At 39.5% G+C, this 22815-nt stretch overlaps 2 protein-coding genes across 2 annotated transcripts; both read right to left on the bottom strand.

The window, feature by feature from the left end:
• Nucleotides 1-741: 741 nt before the first annotated feature.
• On the bottom strand, nt 742-3003 carry LOC135883328 (heat shock transcription factor, Y-linked-like). The gene is made up of 2 exons (XM_065410375.1): nt 2488-3003; nt 742-1518 (listed from the first exon to the last, which is right to left on the bottom strand). Exons 1-2 carry the CDS (start codon nt 3001-3003, stop codon nt 742-744), a joined length of 1293 nt encoding a protein of 430 aa, XP_065266447.1.
• A 1726-nt stretch (nt 3004-4729) lies between these two features.
• Nucleotides 4730-21491, bottom strand: TMEM185A (transmembrane protein 185A). Its single transcript, XM_065410376.1, has 7 exons — nt 21310-21491; nt 16660-16836; nt 13446-13653; nt 10882-10965; nt 8771-8947; nt 8245-8368; nt 4730-6144 (listed from the first exon to the last, which is right to left on the bottom strand). The coding sequence occupies exons 1-7, from the start codon at nt 21345-21347 to the stop codon at nt 5900-5902; spliced, it is 1053 nt and encodes a 350-aa protein (XP_065266448.1). The 5' UTR covers nt 21348-21491; the 3' UTR covers nt 4730-5899.
• Between the last annotated feature and the right edge of the window lie 1324 nt (nt 21492-22815).

The following is a 22815-nucleotide window of genomic DNA, read 5'->3' as shown; positions in this document are numbered from 1 at the left end:
TTGCTGAAAATGAATGAAACCAATCTCTTAGTTTTGGTCTGTTGATTTTATAGATCTCTTATCCTAGACCTCACTGTAGTAATATGTGCTGACCATTAATTTATGAATTTGTAATCTTATTTCTTATGACAGCTAACGTGAATCACTCTGTAAACTGTGGGTCATCCACCTCGGCATGTTGCAAACCTGCTATCCCAAAAGGTGAAGATCACTTTACTGTGTGAGTAAGAAGGATATCATGAGATAGATATTTTGTTTAAACACTTAGGTCAAACCCTGCTCTGCAAACCAAGCCTTAGTAAATGGCCTTGGAACAAGTGTGTTCCTCAGACATAGAGCTGCATGCTGCACATATCGCCTCAAGAACAAAAAGAGGCTTAGTCCTCCTGCATTACCTCCCCCTCGCTTGGCTCCACCACAGCCCTTCAGCCTTCTTTGTGGAGACAAAGAAGGGTGGTGGTGGTGGTGGGGAGCTGGAACATGACCAGCTCAAATGTAATTCAAACATTACACTGCTCTTATTCTCTATCCCTAAATTTGTTAACTACTACAAATCATTAAAGCTGACCATTTACTTCTACCGAACTAATTCTTCCTTGCTGAAAATAAAATAAAGTCTGGGATTATTTTATATAAATAGGACAGAAAAACTGGAAAAAGACATTTATTCTTCAGACAGTTTCATTGCAGATTTGTCAGTGACTTTCTCCCCCAGAATATGAAATGTTAAAGTCCTTTGCTTTATCGATGGTATCCTGAATATTCAGTAGGCTTTGGTCCAATGCCTTTGGCAGCAGATGCATTGTTCGGAGTGCAGTTGCAATTAGGGCAGTGATGGTATGATGGAGTTCGGTGATGAGATGATCTTGACATTGAAATGGCAGAGGCTGCTGCAATCATAGGCATTGAGAACCATGGGTTACAAAATGGCAGCAAACTAGCCCAATGAGCCTGCATCGCTGATAAGTCTGGATACATGGTTGGGAAGGCAGGAAGCCCCATCACAGGTCCAAAGGGACTATTTGATACAGGAGGTATGACATGATACAAAGAAGTCGCGGATGTAGTTGTAGTGGAATCTATATCGTGGGTGCTGACTCGAGTATGGCTGTTATTTTGGGGTAAATGGAATGGAGCCAGCTGATTCAACTTCTCACTGTCTTCTGCTGTCGCATGTTCCGATGGCCTCAGTGAAGCTGCTGGTGATGAAGCGTATCCACTTCTGATTCGGGCAGTTGCTCTGGCAAGTCCCTTATTTACTGTAGGCTTTCTTAGTGCACATGTTTGCAGGTTTTCCTTTGGAGCAGTTGCAACAAGGTCATTTTCCTCCATGGAAGCAGTTCCGAAGGCAGACTGAACATCTGAGCTTCTTCCCTCACTCTTTAGGCAGTTTTCACTGAATTCCTCATCTAATGAGAAAGCAACTGGTGGTGTATTTTTGATGCCAACTCTTCTTTTACACCTTGGAAGGAGGTGGGGAGAGCCTCTCTTAAAATTCGGGTTATGGTAGAACTGTAACTAAATAAAGCAAGTGAAAAGATTTAATCACCTCTGTGAGGATAAAAAAAGCAAGAGTCAAGTGCACATTCTGGCTAAGATTTTGCCTACATAAAACGGTCAAACATTAACATTGAAGGGACACTGGCAGGCACTTTAGGTCTCAATTTTAGTCTGTGAAGATTTGATGAAACAAACAGAAGTATTCTCATAACATTTAAAATCAGTGATCCATCCTTGAATTTAAACATTCTCCTGCAGCATCGTGTTTAGCCCTTAAACCAGGAAATGGATATGAATAACTTAGCTTCATGTTAGAAGCCAAATAAAGTGCAAAAAGCAAACATGGCAGAAATGGTGAAATGTAAATTTGACATTTAAAGGTATTCTTAGGAATACAGGCAAGGACATTTTAAAGTAATATTTTTAATGGATTATGTCCCTTTAATGGGTCTAGTATCAAAACAGAGTTTAAACAGTAAGGATGGATATTACCTAATGGCAGGAAGTTTTCAAAAGCACTTAAGTGATTTAGGAGTACAAGTCCCATTGACTTAGTAATTTAAATGAAGGCCATAAAGGTTCAGTCAGTAGCACATGGGCCATATCCACCTTTCTAGCATTCAGCCAATGTCAGGAGGGAAAGAAAGCAGTTCAGGTCTAGCACCAGGAGGAAGCCAGTAACCAGCGAAGAGATAGGAGGGGGTGGGAGGATCACTCTCTGTTTCACAGGCTCAGGTGAGTAGGAAAAAGCCACACTGAAATGGTCACTTCAGAGCAAAAAACAGTAATCACATTTTTTTTCCCCTCTTATTGTTCATAAAAATACCTTGAGAAATTATGGCTGTCAGAATATCCTTCACAACCCTCATTCCTAGATTCTCTTCATAACAAGCATAAAACAAAACTTATTTGCACATGCAAAAAACTCATTTAACATATTTTAAGTAATAGCATCTTTAGCTTTGAGAAATTATATTGACATTTTACCTTGCTAAAGGCAGAAGCTGCTTTTTCTTCTGCTAGAAATTCAGCTAGCGAGGCAGACCTTTGAAAATCTTGTCGCATTTTGCTAAAGCCATAGAGATTAAGCTGACGAATGAAACTTTTCATGCAATCAGTTTCAAAAATTCGCAGAGGTCCTCTCCTTTCCAGCACCTCCTTTTTAAAGAGCTCTTCATCAATCACTACACAATTTCCATCATCATCCCACCACAGTGACTTAAATTGATCACTTTCAACAATTTTCCATAGTTTCTTTGGAAAGGTGAGGGATAAAAAATCATTGTCTTCAGTGGAACTATCATCACAGAGAAGACGTGGTCTTTTTACCCAGGGTCCATCACTCAAAACTTGAAAGGCATTTTCTTCTATTATAGACCTCAAGGCAGAGTCACCAGTTGCTGTTTTATCACACAGTGGAATAGTAGAAGAAATTGAGACAGCAGAATCAACCATTTCATCCTGAGCTGAAACATGCAGAGTTTCTGCTATAGAAAGGTCCATCTCCAATCCTCCTTTCTCACTTTGACCTTTTTCAGCTGTAGTTATTTATGCTATTAGTTGAGCTTCATGCTCCTAGACAAAGGTATATTAAAATGATGCTAGCTTACAGTGAACTTCAATAAGGAGTTCTAGAACATCATAATGATACCTGTGGTGTGCGGCTGTGACCTAATAAAACAATTGGTTTCCTAGCAAACTGAGGTAATAATGGCCAGACAAGTTATAGCATTTATATTTCATTTACAAGAGATTAGATCTAATGTATAAAAGGTTTGTCTCTTGATGTAAATAAAGCATGTACTGACTGGACACAGAGCCACTGTCCCATCCCCCCAGAGGCAGTCATTCCACAACAGAGATGAGGGAAGCTTGTACTGTTGCTATAGTTGAAAATAAAGGGAGAAATTTGTTTGATGAGTCTTTCCATTGGGCCTCTTTCACTAGTGCAAGAATTGCCACAATGTGTGTGTTCTTGCTGTCAGACCCTGACTGCAAGAAAAAACAAACATGAATACAAGTATTTAAATTACATAAACTCAGGGCCGCCCGGGGGGGGAGGGGCACCCTTCAGTGCTGCCGAAGACGCGGAGCGACTGAAGGGCCCCCCGCCGCTGAAATGCCGCCGAAGACCCAGACCGCCGCCGGGTGAGTACAAGCACCGCAGCTCCCCTGCTTTGCCCCCGGCCCCCTGAATCCGCTGGGTGGCCCTGCATAAACTGTATATAAAAAATTCAAAATGAAGATTTACAATTCCATTTTGCTGCAGCAAAGAAGACTACCTCCAGTGGTCTCTGGCAGAAACCTTTTTCTGCTCCAAAGACTGGGGAAGGAGGTATGGATAAAAGGCAGAGGGACAGAATCTGAAACTGGCAGAGGTTGGTCATCATTGCCCACCTTTCAAGTGATAATAACAATTGTATATCAAAAGAACGATCCTGCAAGCACTTGTCACAGGGATAGCAGAGAGAGAAAAAAGGGAATGGAGGTTGTCTGCTAGAAGCTGACTTCCCACTGGTTCTCCCTTCTGGTGACACTGGGGGAATTCAACCTATGCCTCTTCACTGCTGCTCTGTTCTAGTAGGAAAATGGAAGGCCCGTTCCTCGCCGAGTCTCTCAAGTAGGAAGTGTGAGAGCAGAGCATTGTCTCTTAAGTCTAGAGGACAACGATGGTGGGGTATTCATGGGTTAGAAGGCTGCCTCTAAACCCCATTTCTGCTGCAGTAGAGGAAGAAAGTGGACTATAATGAATTACCTTCTGCCATTAAATGCCCCTTACAGGAAAAAAAATAAAATAAAAAGGAAGAATAAAGGAACAGGCCACTCTATGTTCCATGGAGAGGCGGTGGGAGCATTTGCCTCACTAGTACTAGTATTACAGTCAACAGAAAGAACATATTTCCTACTTCTGGTACAATCGTGGCTAGTGGCTATGGTGAAGAATGTGTTCCTATAATTCCTGCACCAGTAATTTTTTTCAGAAACAATACTGATGGATATCAGAGTGAATACTTACCACTGAGCTGTAAGAGCAAACAGAAGCATCTCCTGGGCAAGGAGAAGAAGCTATAGTAACATGAATTTCAGATTAATCTCACTGTCCCACAAGTATCCTCAGTAAAGGTTAAAAAAGCCTGTCATCCAAAAAATTCATGACAATGTCAAAATAAACATAAGCCTTTATAGAGAATTTACTATTTTAAAAATGGCACAACTCATTTTGAAGGGTTTAATAATTTAGACTAACCAGTGTTTTACACGAGATTGGGTAATGATGCAACAGTACAGTCTTGATATTTATGACAGCTAACCAATAGCTGCAAAATTGATAATCCATAAAGTCTGAGCACTGAAAACAAGGTATAGGTTTTGCACATAATATAGGAGAAAATAGTTTATTGAACAGCTGAAGTAAGGGGCTAATGATGAATAAGTGTGTTGCTTAACAGTAACATTTGACTATAGAACTGGAAAAAGCAACACAAAGTTAACATTTACCCCCATGTCAGTGCAAAGGTTGTGATTATTTACACAATAATTTACATTAAGTCAAATCATGTAAGCTGTTATACATTCTATATAATACAAAAGCCTTCAAGTCTTGCCTGAGGAATGAAATGCTCCTGTGCCTCTGTAGTTACAGATAGTTTTCAGGTCTGAATAGGAAATGACAGGTAAAGACATGCCAATACATACTACTACATGCCTAAGTACATACAGCAAGAGAGGCCAAGTGTATAGTTAAGACATGAAAGACATCCTCTGTAATAGTTTATGCATTTCATACAGGCTTTTTAAAAAAATACCTTTACATAATATTTATACTGTACAGAACTAGAATTTGAACAGAATATATTACATTGCTAAAATGTTTGTATAAATACTATACAGCCAGGCACATAACCACTCCACTAGGAAGGTTCACATATTAGACAACCACCTATCTTCATGGACAAAAGAACATCATAACACTAGGAACACATACTTAGAATGCTTAAATGAGATGTAGGAAAATATGAATTTCAGTTACCGGAGGTCATGTTACAGAATATTAGAAGTTTTCAATTCCCAGTTCACTACAATTGATGTCCCTATCTGTATACTGGAGTAATTTCTCTGGTAATGACTTTATAGATACATTTTTTTAAAAGTTTGTTTCCACCTGTGAACCTTACTATAGCTAGTGTTCCCACTTTGATTTGCTACCATGAGATTTTAAGCAAATATGGAAAGCTCTGAAAGAAATCATATTTTAAAATCTCCAACATCTGCATTACAAGCCACTAACTGACAAATACCTATCCTTAAAGAAATTAGAACAAGGCATGAGATGAAATACATTTGGCTGTTGATTCCCAGTTCCAGTTTTGTTGTCAGTTGTCCACATTCTAAATTAATCTTAATCTGGCATGTCAATGCTTAACTTGGGAGGTGGAATAACATACTTTCCAGGACTCTGTGTAATGACCACTCCAGTCTTTTTTCGGAACATTGGTGCAATTTTGGGGGGTTCTGGAACAGGTGTTTCTTCCAGTTCTTCATTATCTTCATGATGGAGATCATAGGAAATATTTCCATATTCTCTCAAGAATGGGAAAAGTTCAAGTAGGAATTGACAGAAGTCTTTGCGAATTCCAAACCACCCTGGACAAATAAATATTTATTAATAGTTTCAGTTTTACTCCAGAAGAAAATTTAACTTTAAAACTAAGTACTCTCTCATTTCATTTGATTTAATTATTCAGACCACGATCTTTTATATAAATAGATATTGATACGTATTGTTTATAGAAAGTTACTTACAATGTGTAATATACATAGTATACTCTAATAGCAATACAAATTCAGGTTACGTCAGCCTGCAGTTATGCCAGCATATATTGAGATGCCATCAGATTTCACAAGCTAAGCAGCGTCAGATCAGCATGTGGTTGGGAAGAACATAATGGGAGCACCAAGACACTAACAAATGGTGCTGGTGACTCAGTAGATGGTGCCCTTCCATTAATTAATACCACAGCATGGTGTACAAGGGTAATATGCCTGCTAAAGCCAAATCTTTCACATGAAACAAAGCCAACGTCCTGACTACTTGCCATTAAAGATCCCATGACATTCTTCTCAAGAGATGTTAAGCTTGGTGGCCAGTTGCCATATTTCACCTTGGTAACTGCATTTCAGTTGTGGAATTAAGTACATTTGTTTGTTAAGCACTTTGGGTCCATTTGGGATGAATGGGGTTATCTCCTAACTCACATTCATAAAATAAGATATACAGCCCAATGCTAGATCTACAGCATATAGCCTTCTTGGAGACTGAGCCAATTCTGGCCTCAGCTACACCACAAGTGCACTGTGGTCACAGCTACAAGTGAAGACTGACTTGGGCCCTTCAATGCTCCACACTCTCCTTACCAAGTCTGGGATGGCAAATTTAGGATTAAGGGTCAAAAAAAGGAATGAAATGAGATTGGTTAAAAGTTATATAACTAGCAGAAATACAAAGTTAGAAGTCTGATGCTATTCAAAGTAATCATATATCAGACAGAAGTCTAATTACATTAACTAGGTCTGGGAGAGCAACCTATGCTGCAGATACTTCGATGAAACAAGCATCTACAGGCATTGAGAATGTACTAGCTGAAAAGAAATTAATATTTTCATGATCAAGTCCTCACAAGGCACTCTTAATGCATATTAGTAGAGAATATGAAGCTAAGATATTCCTTATTATAGGGCTAAATGGGTTTAATGATTAGTGGTGGTGCAAAATTATTATTTAAGCACTGACAGTTTCTCAGAATCAATACAAGAATGGCTCAAACACAAGCTCATTATGAAAAAGCTACCTATGATCTAAGAATAGGTTAAAAAAAAGTCTTAGTGTACACTGCGATTAAAGAGACCAAAAACCAAGAGAAGCCAGTTTACAGTAATAAATGTTAATACTAATTCTTTCAACTGAAAAGATCCCAAAGGATATATATACACTCCCTGCACCATTAAATAAAGCTACCCTTATAGTGGAGGTCACAATCAACTGGTACACAGCACAGCAGGAGAAACTAAACATTGGCTAAGGACACCAGGACAAGCCCATCCTCTTACAATAAATGCTATGGGATCTTCAGAGTCCACATCAGGAAAAAAAAACAAAAAAAACCCACCCTCTACACCCTAAAAAGCATGGAACTCAATTTACTGTGGAAGGATTGAGGGCTGAGTTGACCCTCTTGGGATTTAAAATTGTAGTTCCAAGGGGTCAAAATCCAGCTTTTAGATTAACAATAACAGAAGATACTCAAAACAAGGGATACATACACAACATGTGACTCACAAGGAAAAACTGTTTTAAGCTGCAAAGCTCCTTCTGACTAAGCACACCGTGTTCATCCCTGTTTAGTTTGTTTGGTGTCCACTAAAAAAACCAAACAAAACAGACTGCTTTGATGTAAATGTAAGCCGTACTTTCTACTCTACTGAAAGAGACCCACACAAAATTCCTCAGTACCCAAAATTGAAAATTTTGCATTAAAATTGTCTCAAATACTTCTCGTTCCTACCCTTTTGTCTAATCTCTCTTTCTTTTTTTTGTGTGTGGGGGGGGGGAGGGGAGGATATACATATAGCATGTAAGTGTTATTTCTGAAAAGGATCGATAAAAAATAGGCTAAAGCCTGGATTAAATATTTGAATTCAACATGAGCTTTTTCCATCTAATACTGCGTATTTCTAGATACTTACAATGATTTCCTCCTTTCTGTCCAAATGTTGTTGCCATTAAAGTTATCAAAGAAAGCCAAAGAGGGACAAAAATGGGTATATATGAGAACGCATTATGTCCATCCAGTCTGTGCACTAGTAGAATCTAATGAAAAAAGTATAATCAAACTGACATTTGCTTAAATACACATCCATGATCTTAAGACATTTACATGCTGGACCCCAATCCTGCAAGTTACTTTGTACAAGAATATCCCTCCACTATGCAAAGTCCCACTGATCTCAACTTTAACAAGTTTCCAATGCTTGTGTTAATGATGATCTTTTTACTGAAGTAGCAAAAATTCCTATATTTTATTTTTAAATTTCTCCCCCCCGCCCAGCCCAATCCATGTTAAGAGTTAAGATTTTATTCTAAACAAGGAATAGTATCTACACTTTCAGAAGCCCCAAAAGAAGTAGATGTAGGAAGCAGATTCGGTAATAAATAATGGATCATCCAACTTAAATGAGAATCTCACACACAAAAGATCACATTTTTGCTTACTTCAAATGTGAGTAATGGAACAACGATTGTCATCCAACTGATGGCCATTGTTATGTGTGTTCTCCTCTGCTCAGCAATAACGTCCATTGAACGCAAGAAGAGGACAGACCAAACAATGTAATAGAGTACTACCAGACACAGGAAGGACATCAAGATCCACAGAGGAACGCAAACAACCTGAAAAAGAAAGATAGTTCATTATTTTTCCTCCCAGCGACGAGTTATTCTGTATCAGTTTTGTTTTTTAGAAAATAAAAAAGTAAACATATTAAACCTAAATAGCTGAAAGTAATTTGTTGTAAATCTATAATGCTTTGTAATTAAGATTATCTCTACAACAAGAAAGCTTCATGAACCATGACCAATGCTAAGTACCATATCAACTTTGTTGGGCTACTAGATAAGCTTCTTAAACCTTTGTCTAGACTGGACCTTTAACACAATTAGCTGAAGCAATTTAAAACCACTTCAGACTAATTCAATTTCAGTAAAATTTGGCTAGACATTATAAATGGGGTCAGAGTGCTTAAACAGAGTTTAGAATACACATACAGTAGGTCCTTTAGCTGAAAATTTCTAAACAGGGTTCTTGTCTCCTTTTGAATTCACTCTTGAATCTAAAGCAAAAGGAGGAGACCTACTACCAGGCTGTTAACTTTCTTTTTTATATGCAATGTAGATGTAGCCATGTCAGTGCCAGGATATGAGAGACACAAGGTGGGTGAGGTAATATCTTATATTTGTTACAACTTTATTTTTTTACATCTACTTACAAAAAACTCACATATAAAAATGGAGTCTGTCTCGGAAAGCCACTTTTTGGAATTTTAAATCTTAATATATTCTTTTTACATTAACTCTTCCTTGTAACTGGATTTGAAATAGTTTGCATGAATACTGGCTAAACAAACTAATTATTTACCAGGCAATATTGTTTACATAAAAAAGCATTCCCCTATCTCATCACCCATTAACTCCCTGCTTTGTCTTGTGTTCTCCGGGGCAGTTTTCCTTTCCTATCCAATTTCCTCAACAACTGATCAGAGATTAACTGGAGTGTGTAGTACACTGTCTCACTCCCCCCTGCAGAATGACACAAGCAGTCTCTATCTTCACAGGTTTCCATAGTGAAAACAGCCATTCAGTGAATGATTGCTGGATAGGCAAATCAACAGAAATGAGATCATGGACTCGTTAATGCCATGGCAATAACATTTTAGACAGGTTTTCTACCTAAAAGAATAAAAATGAAACGTCAGACTATAGTAACCAGGTTTTCAGTGGATAGAGACCTAGGTCTGTGCGCAAACATGCATACAAGCTGAACATGAATTTCAGGCACTTAGATACCCATTTATGTAAGCCATTTCTCAGGGTTTTTTTTTTTTTTTGCTCAAGTTGTATACAGAAACATCCATGGAATAGCATGAGTTGTGTCTGAAGCAGTACCTCTAGCCATTGAAAGTTTGGCACTAAAACTTTATATCTACTAACATACTTCAACAAGAGCAAGACTTTAGTGCTGCCTATAATAAGTTAATGCTTTCCAAGAAGTCTTAATTTCTATTTTTTGTAGTTTGGGAGGCAATTTATCTGAGTAGCAAGGGAAAGGAAGTCCCAAATCATGAATTCTATTCCATACTCTATCCATGCACACTTTAGAAGTGGTAAACTACTTACCTTCACAGTATCTTAGTTTATCCTTCTGAAAAAAGATAGGTAAATACTTATCTTGAGGGGCTCAATAAATGTTTAAGACACTTGATTAATATGGTGCTCTGATGCCTTTCAGCACTGGATACCAAAAATATAGTTCTCATTTTTTTACTTTGGACATATTAACATTATTATTTACTTGTTAAAAACCCACACACTGCACTTACACTGATAATTTTTTAATTAGAAGTGTCAATGGAGTTAATGAATAGCTACAATTTGTTACTTCCAATTATACATTATAATCACGTGCTTCACTTTATTGTGCAATTTGGTAGCAAATAACTTACTTCACTTAAAAGCATTTTTCTTAGCAGGCCACCATATTCTATGTTTGCATGAAGACTTCAACATTTAGAAACAACCTTAAAATGGAGTAAATGGAATTTACGTACAAGCCATGGCCATCTGATGATCTCGTCTAGTCTGAGTGCAATAAATATGAACTGGAGAATATTGACAGAACACAAAATTTCCAACTACAAATAAAAAACAAAAATACATTAGAACCACTTCATAGCACTATAAAGTAATACACAAGACACCCAAAAAGTTTGAAAGAACAACTTTACGACTCATGATACAGTTCTTTAACAATGAACACCACTTATATCTACACTAGATGTTATGAATGATTAGTCATTTTCCTTCATCCACCCATCCATTCCTTATTTCAATTATAAGTTAGTTACTGTTTTTTAAACTAACATTTCCTTTAGTAGTTGCACTGCAGCATTTAGCTAGTGCAAGACATCCACGGTATGAATCTAAGAGACCAGTCTAGTTTCATGTTCCTGCATAAAATGCAAAAGGACAGTATGAATAGTGAAAAGTAGATTACATTTTTAGAAGTTAAAATCAGTTTATTGTAAGATGTGTTAGTTCCACTAAGGACACATTTCCTTTATGTAGCAATATAGGTTAAGTACTAGTTTCATTAAAAAAAAAAAAAAAATGAAAGCCACTCTGCTTTTCAAGTGTCCCACTAACCTCTACTTCATGTCCCCAGCAGAAAAGTAAAAGTTGTACTTTAAAACTAACCCTAAATTATATTGAAAATGTGACACCTTTCTGATTAGCTCAAAAGGATCAAATAATGAAATACCATCTGACTTGGCAGAATTCCATTTCCCAAAGTTCCTGGGCCACCCCAAATAGGTAAGAGTTTGGTTAAGGGATCAGAGAGAAATTTACTCTTTGAAAATGGCTAACTGAAGCCAGTGAATTTAAATAAATTTTCTAATTTAAATGCCAATATCTAAGGGGATTTTGAGATATAAATATTTTCCAGAGGTCAGACAGTATGTGCAACTTCATACTGGCTCAGTTATCTTAGTGGGCATTCTGCATAATCTATGACCTCTGAGACATAAGTGTGACACTCTGTATCTTTAAGCAAAGAACCAAGTCTCCACTAGCCACGCAAAGGTAACATTTTAATAAAAGCCTTGCAGACTGGATTTCAAGTAACTATGTACTGGAACTCCACAAACGAGTAGAGAAATAAGTGGACACAGGGCAAGAAAAAAAGTTACAGTACAGACTTCTGTGACAGAGCTTTTATAATTAGGTTAATATGCACCACTTGCCAAATTCAGCTGAATGTTTGGTGATGCCAGAGTCAAATTTAAAGCATTTCTATGTGCCTTAGATAAATAGTATTTTAAAAATCACTGAAGCCCAACATATAGCAGAAAACTTCCCCAGCCCACCATGCATACACAAGGGCTTATCGAGTCGTGGCCACCTGTGTCAAGGCATAATCAGTTTCATAGTGGGATTAAGCAGACTGAAAATACTTTAAAATGAAGCAGCTATTGAACTAAATGACAGCTGAACAACTGCCTCAGTTACATTACTTCAACTAACATAATACATATTTGTGCAGTAGGACATGCTCGATGTTAACAGTACACGAAAAGCCTGAGCTACAGAGTGGAGAACAGAAGTAGTAAAACCCTCGAGAGGGACAAGGAAAGACAAACCAAGACAGCATGAGAATAAAGGAGATAAAGTAGTGGAAAAGTAAATTGGGCAGTGGAATTTTGTAACTTATTCTATTTGGGAGATAGCTGTGACCTTTTAGGGGTGAGTGGATTCCAATTTTTCTCCACCAATATTTATCAGCTGTGCACCCATCCTGCAAATCAAGTGGCAGTTTTCAAGGGATCTAAATATTAGTCCACCAGTTACCCAGAAAGTCACTTTCCTTTCTCTGCTTTCCAGAAAATGGTAAATTCAGTATATCCTAACATTAAAAAATGCTCTGTTGAGAGAAGTAGTCAAGCCATCTAAAAAGGTATGGGGCTTTTTGTACGGTCCCTATGGTATTAAAAAATAGTTATCGCCTTCTGAAAACAGTGCTGCAATAATTTCCTCAAACAGGCAATTCATTGAATTAAAAAGCTGAGTTTTTGCGGACGTGCTAGCATGCATGCCATATCTCAATGTTCTCCATAAACTTAGTAAATTTAAGAACTGTGCTCTCATATTGCTAAAGAGCTTGTTATGTACAGAGTGTGAACAAGCTAACCTCTTACTCCTACAGACAGCACCAGTCACGCAAAAGACTCTTCAGCCTTCACTGTCTAAGGTCCTATGAATTAATAAGTGATTTCAGCAGACAATGTTGTCTAGGAGCACTTTTTACCAGCACTAAATTCACTTCAGAGATGTCCATAATACAGAAACACTTTTGTAGTTCATTGTTAAAACAGATTCAATAATAATGACAAGTTTAGAACATGGATGTTGTAATTTAATATGTTCTTAGTAAAGGATAAGTAGAAAAAGTGAAGTGAGGATAATTTTTCATTTTCTGGTTTCTCCGTTTTGGTAAGCTACACAATATGACAGATTGATACACTTCTTGGTAACACACGAACAATTAATATGGAATAAATTCTGCTCTTCAGATTCAACGATCCTAGTTCTCAGTATTATAAAAACAAAGCCTCACCTCCAGAGATCTGTCATGTCGGAAGCCCCACACACAAGCTGCAACTGACACTGGAGATACAAAGAACAATGGCATGAAGACCAGAAGCCAGAAATGGGTTCCTCTTTCGATCCTGTCACATACCAGAACTTCGAACATCAGCAGTAGCAGGTGAATGCCTACTGCAATTAACATAGCTTTGAACTCCACACAGGTTTCTCCTTCTGCTCTAAAGAGGGGTAAAGAAGGAATCAAAATCTATTGGCCTTAATTAAAAAAACAATGTCAATTATGAAGCATCCTATCATGCAAATATCCCAAGACATTTTGAATATAACAGTTCTAAGTTTCTTGTACTAATCACCATCTCTTAAGTGCCATGTACACATTTGGTATTACATAAATAACAGGCACTATTCGAGAAAACAAACATTTCTTACCAAATTGGGGCGAAAAGTTAAAATAAAAAAAAATAAAAAAATCAAACACTTTTCATGAGAGGAAAATTCTCAAAAAATAAATAAATCATTTTAAGAAAACTGAAATGGAATTTTTCAGCTTGCTTCCTGGACAGCACAGGAGCAGGACAGATTGGCAGGACAGCAGCAGGCCAACCTGCTATCTGGTTTCTGTTGAAACTATTGATGGATCAGACACATTCCCAGACAATGTTCAGATTCTGTGGAATCAGCATTTTCCAATGGAAAATTATTCCATCTGAAATTTTTTTGACTAGCTCTATCCTTCTGTTTGCAGGGAGAGAAAGAAAGAGGCCTATTATATTTTTTAACTAAGAACATTTCCTACTTCTCAGATGCACCTGCTGCTAGAAAGAGTGACTTCTAATTATGAGCTAATACAGTAGAACCTCAGAATTACGAACACCAGAGTTACGAACTGACTGGTCAAGCACATACCTTATTTGGAACCAGAGTATGCAATTAGGCAGCAGCAGAAACAAATAAAACAAACAAAAAAAGCAAATACAGTACAGTACTGTGTTAAACCTAAACTACTAAAAAAATAAAGGGAAAGTTTAAAAAAAGATTTGACAAGGTGCGGAAACGGTTTATGTGCTTGTTTCAAATTAAATTAAAAGCAGCATTTTTCTTCTGCATGATAAAGTTTCAAAGCTGTATTAAATCAATGTTCAGTTGTAAACTTTTGAAAGAACCATGTTTTGCTCAGAGTTATGAACATTACAGAGTTACGAACAACGTCCATTCCCGAGGCGTTCCTAACTCTGAGGTTCTATTGTAATACACCAATGGCTTATATTTTTGGTCTCAATGAGGAGAGGGGATCCTATGAACTCCTGAACTTACTTAAGTTAACATTTCCACCATGAAAACAAAATATTAAATTATACGTCAAAACAATTTTTTCTTGAACCAGACACGCAAATATAAATTGAATAGTATAATCTATAAGAATGTGGATTTTATGTGCATAGTTATATGACAGAATCGCTTTTTATTTATTATAAACGTTTTTATGGAAAGTGACATCTACAAGTTACTACTATACTACCTTAAAAGTTCTTAGTTTTATTTTTCTCTATAGCATATTCAGACGATTATATCAAATGCATAAATATGGACTCTTATATGAACTCTTATTCTTGATTATATGAATTTGAAGTCTTGACAATCAATTTGGAAAACACGAGACAAGCTGAAAGATAGCTGCGACTCTGGCCTAAAGGTAATGAAATGGAGGTTTCTTGTTGTACATTTGGTTCTGTTACTGGGACCATGATTATATTATACACATACATATACGACATTAAACTATTTGTTGAGTGTTTGTCTTCATGAAAAACAACTAAAATAGTTTGCAAGTATCACCTGGGCCACAATTTAAAATGCTGCTTTTTATAGTATTAGAATTTGTCTAACACTCCCAATGAAAATAATTTTTACTTATACTTAAATACTCTCCTACAGTCTTTCAAGGACTATGTAAGGCCAGGTCTACACTACCGTGGTAGTTCGACGGCTGGCAACCGAAGTTCCGGGTTCGATTTATCGCGTCTGGTCTGGATGCGATAAATCGATCCCGGAAGCGCTCGCCGTCGACTGCGGTACTCCAGCTCGGCGAGAGGAGTACCGTGGAGTCGACGGGGAGCCTGCCTGCCGCGTGTGGACCGCGTCTGAACCGCGGCAAGTTCGAACTAAGGTATGTCGACTTCAGCTACGTTATTCACGTAGCTGAAGTTGCGTACCTTAGTTCGAATTTGGGGGTTAGTGTAGACCAGGCCTTAGTATTATGAATTATTTACATTACCCTAATAGTGCAGTGCAAGCATCTGTTTTGAAAAAATTAGCGTCCCCTTTACAATTCAATATGTTTTAAAAATCGAAGGTATTATCAGTAACAGGGAGGGAATTTTATTAAAGCAATGATTTTTTCCCATTTGCGTATTGGCTGAATGATCATAGGAATCTTATGTAGTGCCTTACATCTCAATCCTGAAACTGAGTTTGTGGATGAGCAGGATCTGCAGAGTCACACTAAAGCCAATGGGCTCCAGCATATCCACTGGTAAGATCAGGACCTCTTTGTATATATTTGAGTTTCTACCAATTTATCTTTTAATAAATAGTAAATCTGGATAATTTTACTCTGACAGTTGAAGTTTGAAAAAACATTTAGTAATCTATTCTCTTCACGCATGTGCATAGCCTACACATGTAACACCAAGGAAATTAAACACAAGGAGTTCAAACACATTTAGGACTGATCTAAACAGTTTTTATAACAATTTAAGCATGCTGGTTTATAAAGTGATCTAGTTAGCGTGATGCAACCTGCCCCTCCCAAAAGTGGATGTAATTATACCAGTATAAAGATGCTTACATCAATATAGCAGATACAAAAACAAACTATACCAATATAAGCACCTTTATACCTGCATGACTCTGTACACATTACATCAGCTTTAAAACCAATATATCAAAATTGGTATAAAAACTGTGCAGACAAGCCTGTGAAGTTTTAACTCATGTTTCCTAAATGAACTGTCAGTACAGTATAAGGATAAAGAGTCCATACATGCATAAAGCTATGTTTCCATGTATTATGTATGTGTTACAGTTTAAGCAGCATCAAGCAAGTTTTATTGATTTCCATACAACTTCTTATATAGTTATCAAAAGCATACTTAAAGATTTTGATTCACTATGAAAAAGGTAAACATTTCTTTCTTCATTGAAAACAAGTGTCCTAACCTTACCGATACTGTGGGTTTCGTGCCCATACTCCTGTTCCCACCGAGGCACCAACAATGACCATTAGCTTCCATAGCCATATTGGAGCAAAGACAGCCCAATAACTCCACTGAATTTTGTCATCCAGACGGAGAGAGAGCAGAACAGAGAACAGCAGCAGACAGGCATAGATAAGAAATTTGCTATTAAAAAAGAAAAATACAACTTAGAAGTTATGGCAAATTGTTTTACATACTTTCAGAAAACAAAGGAAACTCAGTTCAGACAGTGTCTTGTTTGTCTGCACTGTACACAGCAATTTTGAATCAGGCCATTACTTAATACAACAGAAAATGTATGGCTGTTGAATTTCTTTGTGTAGATTTAATCAGTTCTGAAGAGGTGCTTTAAGTATTATATTTATGATGAAACATTCTTATATACCACCTTTTTCATCTATAAAATAATTACTTCAAGTGAACACATCAAAAGCATTCTTACAAGACAAGCGTACAGGATATGAATGGAATTTTTTTAAAATACTTCCCCTCCTACAATACTGCTCCTGATTAGTCTCATTAAATACGCAACTTGGTTAAATTCCACAAGCCGCATGTTCCTGGTAAGTACATTTTGCAATACAAATTAAGTAATAATTGTAATCCATATATTCATTATGGTTATTTTTAATTCTAATAAATCTAGAGTGTAAAAAAACTAACTAAAATAAAAATGAGTTTAGTTTCCTAATTAGGTATGCCTAATTTTACAAAAGGCAAAAGGATTTTTAGACTTGGTTTTGCCCTAATTTATCAAATTTATTATTGAAAATTTAAACTTTGGTTTTCTAAAAGAATTTGATATGCAAAAGTTACTGTCTCAATGATTTTAAAAATTAAAATGCATGTACAATAAAGAAAATTTCACCTAAAAGTTGTTTTTAAGTACCTAAACCACTACATGTTATAAACTAGTTAATAATCTAAAACTGTTCTCATCCACTCACAATGCACCCATTCAACAATAAATACAGAGACCTGTCACCATACCACCAGAAGTTAGATAAAATTACATATGCAAAAGTCATTTGCTACTACAGGACAAAAATAATTTGCGCTTATAAAGCACATTCACCTGAGGATCTCAGAGTGCTCTACACACATGTAATTAAGCTTCAACACCACCTCTCTGCGGGAAATAATTATACATAGTTTATAGAATGGTAAAGTGAGAAACAGAGAGATTAAGTGATTTGCCCAAGGCCACCCAGTAAATCAGCAGCTGAATCAAGAATACAATCCCTAGTCCCACAATATAACCAGTAAGCCACTCTCCTTTATTCTCATAAAATCCTAATAGAACATTCACAAGATCAGCATCTCCAGTTGAAGGACAAGCCTCTATTCAGCCCAAGTGTCTCAGCTCTGAAAGTTAATAAAATTTCTCTTCTTCTCTTCATTCTTTTTGAAATGGCAGACATGATTCAGCTTTTAGCATCCCTGCATCAATACATTTCCTGAAACATTCATTATTCTGTACAGTTTGTACAACCAAATGCAGTTAGCTACAATTATTATTGTGATTAGTTAAGGTCCATTGGTGGAAATGCTTCATGAACTCTCTGCTCTGGGATTCTCTCATCCCCCTCATCATCCCTCACACATTACAACTGTTTGTGAACTTTCTACATGCTCTTAAGACATCTTATAATGGTTAACCCTGAGACACGGATCAGATGTGAAATATTCTACTCACTCTCCAAACTCCTTTAACAATTACACGTGTTTGTATTCTCTTGGCCTCCGAGAGCAGTGAATGGAGCTGCACAGATCTCCCTACTACAGCCTTGCCACACTCTACAGAGCCAGAGGTCCAGAGTCAGGAATACAGCAACTACAGCCTTTTCTCCCAAAGGACTCCCATTTTGGCCTCATCTAGATTAGGATTTAAAGATGTGATGCTAACACATTTTCAATCTAGCATACACAGGGCACACTGCCCTTAAAATGTGATAAAATGCTAAAGACGGGGGGGGGGGGGAGCAGTAAATTCATTTTCTATCTTAAAGCATCACATCAGACAGAGGCTGTAATTTAAAAGAACACTATCAATCTAAAACTTAGTCAAGATTTTTTAAGACTGAGTTTTAAAGCAGTTTCAGGTACTATGCCTACAAGATTGTGGTTTTACAAATACATATTCCTATTTTTTAAAGTGTCTCTCTTCCGTTAAATCAAGATTGGATGTCTTAATAGAAGACATGCTTTAGTCACACAGAAATTATTGGGCTCAATACAGGGGTAACTGGGTGAAATTCTATGGCCAGTGTATATAGGAAGACAGACCAGAAGATCTACTGATCTCTTCTTCTGTCCTTACAATCTAAATCCCCTATTGCTGTGAGAAAGACCCACAGAAACAAAAGGAGTAAGTGGGTTAGGCTATGTCTACACTACTGCGGTAAGTCGACCTATGCTACGCAACTCTAGCTACGTGAATAACATAGCTGGAGTTGATGTACCTTAGGTCGAGTTACCGCGGGGCTTACACCGCGGGGGGTCAACGGGAGAAACGCTCCCGTCGACTTACCTTACTCTTCTCGTCGGGGAGAGAGGGGGGAGTAGAGTACAGGGGTCGACTGGAGAGTGATCTGCTGTCTATTTGGAAGGTCTTCACTAGACCCGCTAAATGGACCACCGGTAGATTGATCTCAGAGCTTCAATCCTGGCTGTAGTGTACACCTGTCCTGATTTATACAAGAGGGAAAAAATAGTGAAACTGCCTGTGCACTGACAGACAAGGTGGGTGAAGTAATATATTTTATTGGACCAACTTCTGGTGGTGAGAAAGACAAGCTCTGGAGCCACAAGAGAGCTCTTCTTCAGGTCTGGGAAAGGAACTCCCAGCATCACAGCAAAATGCAGGTGGAACAGATTATTTAGCATAAGTAGTTAGCACGTACTGGAAGAAACCATTCAAGATACAGTGACCCGTCTACACCTCTGCAGTCATAGCCTCCCTGTAAAATGTGGTAGTTACACAGACCCTTGTAATAAGCCATGAATCCTGCATCTCTGTTCAGTCCATTATTTAGTGTCTAGCGGAGTAATGAACTTAAGCTCGTTGTTTGACGGTATTTTGTGTACAAAGGTTAAATTGAAACAAAGTAAAATTCAGACTGAATTTTAAGTTTTAAAATTAGCTCTGTATCTTTAACTTTGGTTATTAAAACACTAGTATTGTAATGGAAAACAAGCAAAATTATTTCAGAGAGTGACATTATGCATAAAAAAAGTAAGCTGAGAAGGACTGGTTTGAATCTTGAAAGTGCTAGAATACAGTGTTCATGAAACATTTATACCAGTAGTGGAACTCAGTTATGCAAAATGTGGTTTTTGCATAAATTTGTATCCACACGGACCTATGCTACAACCCTTGCTACGAAACTATGCCAGAATGCTAGGGCAGGTCTCAAGCATGGTTTGCGATTAACAATAAATAACTTGTTTTTATACAGCACTTTTCTTTCCAAAAGAACCTGAAGTGCTTTACAAGTTTATACCAAAGGGCCATTTCATTCATCCCTGAAAAGCATAGTTAGTTATTTTTAAAGCAAGGGCTCATAAAGGCCCTTCATCATGTCCCATTTATGCAAGATGCTGTACACTGCCGATCTCTACCCTAAGTGCTTACAGGAAGCTTTTTAAATGGTGAACAACAATGCTACACAACAGATTAGCATAAGAAGTGAAAAATATTGTACCTAAATGAAACAACAGATAGGAAGAAGGTTAGAACTGGGCCCTTACACAAGCCCTCTTTTCCACCAGGTCTTCCCTCTTTGCACACTCCTGACTGTACTTGTTCCATGCTGCCCCTTGGCATAGCCTGCTAACTAGAATACATCAAGCATCCTCTATTTCTTCCTTTAAGCGTTCTGGACAGTAGTATCTCCAATGAACACAACTCACTAGGTTTGTACTGCACACATCTAGGTGTTGAATAACTGGGGCAGGGGCTGCGTTTTCTCGGGCACACCCTGCCCTCCCATTCCCATGGCACTCTCACTGACATGCCTTCAAGCGGTCAGAGCGATCTCGCGCACCCACCCCGAAACCAGGCTAGCCGCGGCCGGCCACGCTCGGAAACGCGGACCCCGGCAGCACCTGCGACGGCACACGGCTCTGCCCGGAACAGGCAGAGCTCTGTTGCATGCCGTGTTGTCCTACCCGTCTGGGTCCCAGGATATTAGCGAGACAAGGTGGGGGAGGTAATACCTTTCCTTGGACCAACTTCGGTGGATGAGAAAACGCTTTGGAGCCGCACAGCGCTCTTGCTCGGGTCTGGGAAAGGTCCTGGGTTTGCGCAGGGCCGCCGGCCTGTGCTGCCACCCTCCGGGGCCGGGCCCCGGGGCCGCTGCGGCCGTTTCCCAGAGGTGAAGGGGCACCTCAGGCGAGATGGGAACAGCTCCCTGGACAGGAGGACGGGGACGGCGGCGGGGGGGCAAACAGAGCGGGGAGAGCCCGGATTTAAGCCAGGCCCCGTGAGCCCCAGCCGGGCCTTGCCGGGGTACGGTGGCCTGACAGCGCCATACGGACCCTTCCCACAGACTCCAAACGGAAGCCCCCGGGCCGGTCCCGCTAGGCCAGCGGCGGCGGCGCAGGGCCCGGACTCACCTCGGATTGAAATCCTGGAACAACCCCCGCAGGTTCATGGCGCCCCGACCTTCCGCCTCGGCCGCTCTCTACACGGGACGCATGGCGCAAGCGCCGCGGGTGCCCGGTGCTGCTGCCGCCGCCGCCGAACGAGCCAGTTCACCGACTCATCCCTCCCCTCACAGCCATCGCCCGGGCCGGAGCGATACACGCAGCGCGCATGCGCATTTCTTTGGCGCATGCGCAGCAAGGCTGAGAAGCCGCTGTCCTATTTCGCCTCTCTTCCCCGAAGAAAGGAGGACAGGCCCTCCCCTCCCTCACCTGATGACCACGGCGGAGTGCGCTTGCGCATGAGCTAGGCGCATGCGCGTTGAGAGAAAGGCACTTGAGGATGCCTTGTCTTGGTGGAAGGGGTTGAACCTTTGGTCCTTTCTGCCTGTTCCTCCGTAGCTAAGCAGCGCTGCCATACCCCGCCTGTACCAGGCTTCCCGCCATGCTTTGGCTGGAGCCCGGTCCCGCCCCACCCCCACCCTACAGGCGTGGGGGATGCTGCAGCCTTTGGCTAGTCCCTGGCTAGTGACCCAGCCCCAGCACTGATCCGGGGCCCCAGGAAGGCTCCAGTGGTGGTGGCTGAGCCCTGGAGGTTGCTGGCAGGCTCCAGGGGCTGGGTTGGGACGACACAGGAGAGGTGGGCGCCCTTTGGCCTGGCCGGCTGCTCTCGCCCCACCATGGCTGAGCCAGTGCCCCGAGGAGAGGGCGCTGTGGTGACAAGATGGTGACTCTTGAATGTGTGGCTTTGTAGTAATTAGATGCCGAGGGGCCAACCCAGATGTCATCTCTCCACTTTCCTAGTAATTCTTGTCTGAGAATAACAGGCTTTGGATGAGGGGAAGGGTGGATGGAGGAGATCCTGGCTGGACAAAGGAAAATACTGGAGGAGGCTGTAGCAGTGCTATAGGGTTACGTTTAATGAGTGCTCGGAAACTTAAGCTAGGTCAGAAGGCGACTGTTCTCCTCTTTGAGCTCTAAAGCTCAACGTGGGTTAGCGTCTGCTGTCTTAGGCCCCAGTCCTTCAATAGGATGTATGCCGGCAGATCTCTGCTCCAGTACGGAGCTTCACTGAAAAAAAATGGGGCTCTGAGCAGGATCTCAGGATTTTTCTGCTTGCGTCTCATTGAAGGACTTGGAAAACACCTTATGCGCTATCCCTCAGTTGAAGGATTTGGGATGCTTTTGCTAATAGTCTCCAGATTTAAACAGTTAGGGGCAGGACACTGAGCATTCCTGGTGTAAATAGGCCTGAGCTTTGGAATTCACTTTGCTGATTTGTCCAAAAGAGCCCAGATTTGTTGACATTCAGGGTACTTTGGAAAGCGCATCTGGCATATGAAAGGCATTTTGTGAGCCAGGTTAGTTTAACTTTTTAAAACCAAAATATTCTGAACAGAATCTCCTTTATGCCCTTCTACTCCTGGCTTTCCCTTGTTCTTTTTTGACTTAATACAGCCTAACTAATCATTGTTCCTG

This window comes from Emys orbicularis, chromosome 9 (genome assembly GCF_028017835.1).
Source record: "Emys orbicularis isolate rEmyOrb1 chromosome 9, rEmyOrb1.hap1, whole genome shotgun sequence".
Classification (NCBI taxonomy): Eukaryota; Metazoa; Chordata; order Testudines; family Emydidae; genus Emys; species Emys orbicularis.
This window is presented reverse-complemented; position numbering and strand designations above follow the sequence as displayed.

Excerpts from the sequence above, each read along its gene's own strand:
- LOC135883328 (XM_065410375.1), bottom strand. The coding sequence starts at position 3,003 with ATGGACCTTTCTATAGCAGAAACTCTGCATGTTTCAGCTCAGGATGAA. Across the intron at positions 1,519-2,487 it reads CAGCTTCTGCCTTTAGCAAG|TTACAGTTCTACCATAACCC; the intron begins GTAAAATGTCAA and ends TGCTTTATTTAG.
- TMEM185A (XM_065410376.1), bottom strand. The coding sequence starts at position 21,347 with ATGAACCTGCGGGGGTTGTTCCAGGATTTCAATCCGAG. Across the intron at positions 8,948-10,881 it reads TCATCAGATGGCCATGGCTT|GTTGTTTGCGTTCCTCTGTG; the intron begins GTACGTAAATTC and ends TTTCTTTTTCAG. Across the intron at positions 8,369-8,770 it reads TTCCATTACTCACATTTGAA|ATTCTACTAGTGCACAGACT; the intron begins GTAAGCAAAAAT and ends TTTTTTCATTAG.